The sequence below is a fragment of the Talpa occidentalis genome, unplaced genomic scaffold (genome assembly GCF_014898055.3).
Source record: "Talpa occidentalis isolate TD23 unplaced genomic scaffold, MPIMG_talOcc4v2.1 talOcc4.10, whole genome shotgun sequence".
Taxonomy (NCBI): domain Eukaryota; kingdom Metazoa; phylum Chordata; class Mammalia; order Eulipotyphla; family Talpidae; genus Talpa; species Talpa occidentalis.
Window position 1 is genome coordinate 106,913,853 of NW_023600993.1, and position 5,062 is coordinate 106,918,914.

Below are 5,062 nucleotides of genomic sequence, written 5' to 3' on the forward strand. Positions count from 1 at the left end.
GGGACTTCGGCTAGCCTGAGCGGGCTGGGCATCGGTGAGGATTATACATAGAGACGTCTCAGGGGTGCTCTGCCCACATGTGTGCTATCCATGGCTGGGCCATCCTAAGCACTTATTAAGGAACAACACAGTTTGCATAGACCAACCACAAGGCTTCCCTGAGATAGAGATAGAAAGACTTGTAGGTGCTGCCACCTTGTGGTTTCTCAAGATTATAATTTATACAGTAAATTTGATGATGAGTGCATTTCCTTGTGAAAAGTGCTTTATTGATATCAATATAGGATTATATAAGTTTGATGATAACAAAGTAGAAATCCACATCTCATATGTTACAATGGGAATTTTTCAGGAAAAAGTTATGACTAGGAAACAGCCTTTAATAGGCCCAGGAACAATCTAGTACCTCGAGACCCTCAGCAATAACGCTTGTCCAGCTAACCCCCAGTCCATAGATGGAGAATTCCCAGAGACTGTAAGAGGAGGCAGGTTTATGAGGCAGGAAGGGAAGCTCACAGCAGAGGTGGAGGTCTCTGAACTCAACCCCATTTCCATGGGGCTGACATCCTAATGCCTGCAGGACAACTCCCTTCATGCTGTGAAGCAACTGCCTGAAGGGGGAGAACTGAGGCCATGGGGTGGGGAGACTGTTGGGAGGAGGAAGGACAGGGGTAGCTGTGGGAGGACGGGGAGAAGGAACGGAGAACACGTGAGCAGGCTTCTCTTGGTTTATGGTCTTTGTGCTTTCATGAGCTGGGTCTAGCTCTCTCAGGGACATGGTGGCCGCCATCTTCACCTTGCGGGATTATCTAGGTTGGATGATACCTTTTGAGCTCTGGTTCTCTCCTTCTACCCCAGCCCCTGAGCCCTGGCCAAAGTATTGCTTATTGTTCCTGCTGAGAGGTGCCTTGGACTTATCCCCGGCAGCTCTGCTTGGAGCCTTGTCTGTCGCTTAACTAGAGTTCACACGGACGGGTGATTTTGGAGTTTTAGAAGGAACCTGTGTTTTTAAATTCTCCTTCCACCTCCTCCTCTTCTCCATTTCTCTCTCTCTCTCTCTCTCTCTGTTTAAAAATCTCTGAACACAATAGAATTTTATTACTTTGCCTTTAATAATTGCCGGTGGCAAACAAACCCTTAAAATGGGCAACATGGGTTTTCCCTCTTAACAGTTTGGGTCCACAAGTACCCCTCTCTTTTTCAAAGTATCAAATACCAGCCTCAGAGCACTGGCCTAGGAAATAAGGACACAAGGAATCATCCAGGATAAGAAATACCAGCAAGTACCACCTTAAGAATCTCTTGCTCCTTGTCAGTAACAGCATGGGTGGAGCCACCTTGGAACCCAGTCTCAAAACTATCAAACCCTGAGAGTGAATCCCTGAGGAGAGCTCCACACACCCTCAGGAAAGCCACAAAGCTGGTGCTCATAGTCAACAATCAAGAGGGTCCATATCTGGAAAACAAATAAGACAGAACCCCCCTAGTCACACCTCCCTGCTTGCAAGCAAGCCACACTCATACAGCCCACAGGCACTCCAAGGACTTCCCAAATATAGACAGATAGCAAGTGGCCAATACCACCAGTTGTTCTCTCCTGACAGATCAAGTTCTACGAGGCTTTGCCCCTACAGTCCCATACAAGTGCTCTTCCATGTGCACCTCGTGTAGCTGCAGCTCCTGACTGCATGGCCTGCAGCAAATTCAGCAGTGACCCCTGGCCACATCTACTGCAGCTCATCAGAGACACCTGCACACATGCCCTCTGTCCTGCTATGGCCACAAGTTTCACTCTCCTTCAAGGCCCTTCTGTGACACCCCAGATGTGCAAAAAGGAAGAGCTCAGCCATGCTCACCAGACCCAATCTACATAAAAGGCCTAGCTCTCAGTCTAAGACACACTTACGGTCCAATGACATACCTCATAGGGTGTATACTGCAGTACACACCAACCACCTGTAGTGCAGCCTAGATAGCTAGCTGAGGGCAACACTCAAGCACCTAGCTGTCCTACTGACACTGCAGACTGTGGCTGGCTCTGCACTCTTCTGCAGGCCTAGTTAACAGAGGCATCTTAGATGCACCAGTGCACATCTCACAGCAGCTACAGGTGGGCCCACAGCATTACTCACTGGCCATATCCAAGGCTACGGCCAAACCCAGCCTAGTGACACTGCTAGGCAAAATTGACAACCCAGTCTTTTTGTGCCTGCTTACTAGATTGATGCCATTTCTAATTAGAATGGAGAAGATGCTTGGAATGATTTCAGTCTTCATGAATTTGTTACTTGTCTTGTGACCATGTATGTGCTCAATCCTGGAGAATGTCCCATGTGCATTTGAAAAGAATTTGTATTCCATAGAAGGAAATAAAGGCGAAACACTATGTGATATGCACATCAAATATATCTTTACAGACACATCACCCAAAGCAGTGATAGTGAAGGCAAAGATAAACAGCTGGGACTACATCAAATTAAAGGGCTTCTGCACAGCAAAAGAGACAATAACAAAAAAAAGAGAAACCCCACTTACTGGGAGAACATTTTTGCACACAATACTAATGATAAAGGACTGATAACAAAAATCTGCAAAGAGCTGATGAGACTCAACAACAACAAAGAAAATAATCCAGTCCAAAAATGGGCAGAAGAGCTAAAAAGAAACTTCTCTGAAGAGGAAATGCAAATGGCTAACAGGCATATGAAAAAATGTTCAACATCACTTGTAATCAGGGAAATGCAAATCAAAACTACCATGAGATACCATCTTACACCAGTGAGAATGGCACATATTAAAAAAACTAGCAACAACAAATGTTGGCGAGGTTGTGGAGAAAAAGGAACTCTTCTGCACTGTTGGTGGGAGTGCAAACTGGTCCAACCACTATGGAGAGCTGTGTGGAGATTTCTGGACCTATAAACATAGAGCTTCCATATGATCCAGCCATTCCACTCCTAGGTATTTACCCAAAGGACACAGAAATATCAATTCCAAAGAGCACCTGCACCCCTATGTTTATAGCAGCACTGTTTACAAAGCTAAGCTTTGGAAACAACCCAAATGCCCAAAAATAGATGACTGGATCAAGAAGATGTGGTACATATACACCATGGAATATTAATCAGCATTCAAAAAAGATAAACACATGCAATTTGCAGCAACATGGATGGCGCTGGAAGGGATCATGCTCAGCGAAATAAGCCAGAAAGAAAAGAAAAATACCGGATGGTCTCACTCATAGCAGGAATCTAGAAAACTTAAATAAGGGACCAGGAAAATGAATAACTATAAGAAAGTGAAAATCAAAATCAACAAAAAACTATGAAGCAGAGACACTCTATGGGGGTGGGGGATGGGGAGGGGAGGGATTGGGGTCCAAAATAAGGGGGTTGCAATTGTATGGGGAATATAAAAATAAAATTATTTTAAAAAAGAGAAAAGAATTTGTATTCAACATTCTGGGGATGCAGTGTTTTACGGTATTATTAATACCATGTGCCTAATTCTTTGCTAAAGATTATTGTGCTCTTATTTAGTTTCTGTCCATTGGTAAAAGTACAATGTGCAAGTCCCCGGCCATGACTATGTTTTTCCCGTTATGTTTTCAGATTTGACAATATTTACCTTATATAATTCGATGTGCCTTTGTCTGCTGTGCATATATTGATCAGTGTTATGTCTTCTTGTCATATTGTTTCCTTAATTATAATAGTTGAGAACTTCCCAAACATAATAAAAATAAAAAATAAAAAAACATGGATGTCCAGGAAGCTGAAAGAATAACCACATTTCTAAATTCAAATCAAATGATACAAAAGCGCATAATTGTAAATGATCAAAAGTCAATTATAAATAATAAATATTGAGGCTACTAGGGAAAAAAGGAAATTTTGAAGCAAAGAAATTAAATGAAGAAATTTGTGATAGGCACGGGGAAAGCATGTAACATATAAAACCACTCCCATCAGACCATCATCAGGCTTTTCAACAGAAACTATCTATGGTCCAAGAGAAAGTGGAATTACATTTTCAAAATGCTCAAAAAAAAAAAATCTGTAGGCCAAAAATTTCCTGTCTCACAAAACTATCTTTCAGATACAAGGGAGAAATAAAGGCTTTACCAGACCAGCAAACGTTAAGCAGTTTACCAAAAAAAAGAACGCTCTTATAGGAAATGTTTTGGAAGAAATTCTGCTATCTAAATTTTAAAAATCCCATGAAAAACCAAAGAACACAATACATATATAGATAGAACCAGAAAACAAAACACAAAAGAGTGGCAGTAGTTAGCATCCATATACCAAATATCATCCTAATTGCAAATAGACTAAATCCACCAGCAGTCACTGTGTGACTAGGTGCATTAAAAACCAAGATAAGCCTTTTTGCCTCGTGGCCGCCGGGAAAGCAAGATGGGTCACCAGCCTCTCTACTGGAGTCACCTGAGAAAATTCGGCCAGGGTTCTCGCTCTTGCCGAGTCTGCTCAAACCAACACGGCCTGATCTGGAAATACAGACTCAACATGTGCCGCCAGTGTTTCTGTCAGGACGCCAAGGATATAGGCTTCATCAAGTTGGACTAAATGAACTTCCTTGAATTGGCTGTGGAGAAATCTACCGCAAAGCAGAAACAATGCTCTAGCTCTTTGTACATAAAGTAAAATACTTCAATTATGAAAAAAAAAAGATACAACTATATAGTCCTTACAAGAGACTCATTTAGTTTCAATAACCAACACAGACTTAAAGTGAAAGAGAGAATTAGATGAGTAATGAATGACTGTTGACATAGGCACATACATGCAACAAGGAAAATTTCTACGATAATGGTGTTGGGAAAACTAGACAGTCACATGGAAAGAATGAAACTAGTCTACTACCTAACCATACACAAAAATTAACTCAAAATGTATTAAAAGCTTGGATGTAAAACCTGAAATCACAAACTAAACAGAAGAAACACACGTGCCATCTTTGCCATCAGTCTTAATAAATGTCTTTGGGGATTTGATTTTAATCAGGAAGAGAAACAAAAGCAAAAAATAAACAGATGAAGTAC

At 41.7% G+C, this 5,062-nt stretch overlaps 1 protein-coding gene across 1 annotated transcript; it reads left to right on the forward strand.

The window, feature by feature from the left end:
• The first annotated feature begins 4,415 nt into the window (after positions 1 to 4,415).
• Positions 4,416 to 4,616, forward strand: LOC119254841 (40S ribosomal protein S29-like). The gene has a single exon (XM_037521900.2). It carries the CDS (start codon positions 4,416 to 4,418, stop codon positions 4,584 to 4,586), a length of 171 nt encoding a protein of 56 aa, XP_037377797.1. The 3' UTR covers positions 4,587 to 4,616.
• The last annotated feature ends 446 nt before the right edge of the window (positions 4,617 to 5,062 follow it).

Bases quoted from the DNA above. Each gene is read 5' to 3' on its own strand.
- LOC119254841 (XM_037521900.2), top strand. From the start codon at position 4,416: ATGGGTCACCAGCCTCTCTACTGGAGTCACCTGAGAAAATTCGGCCAG.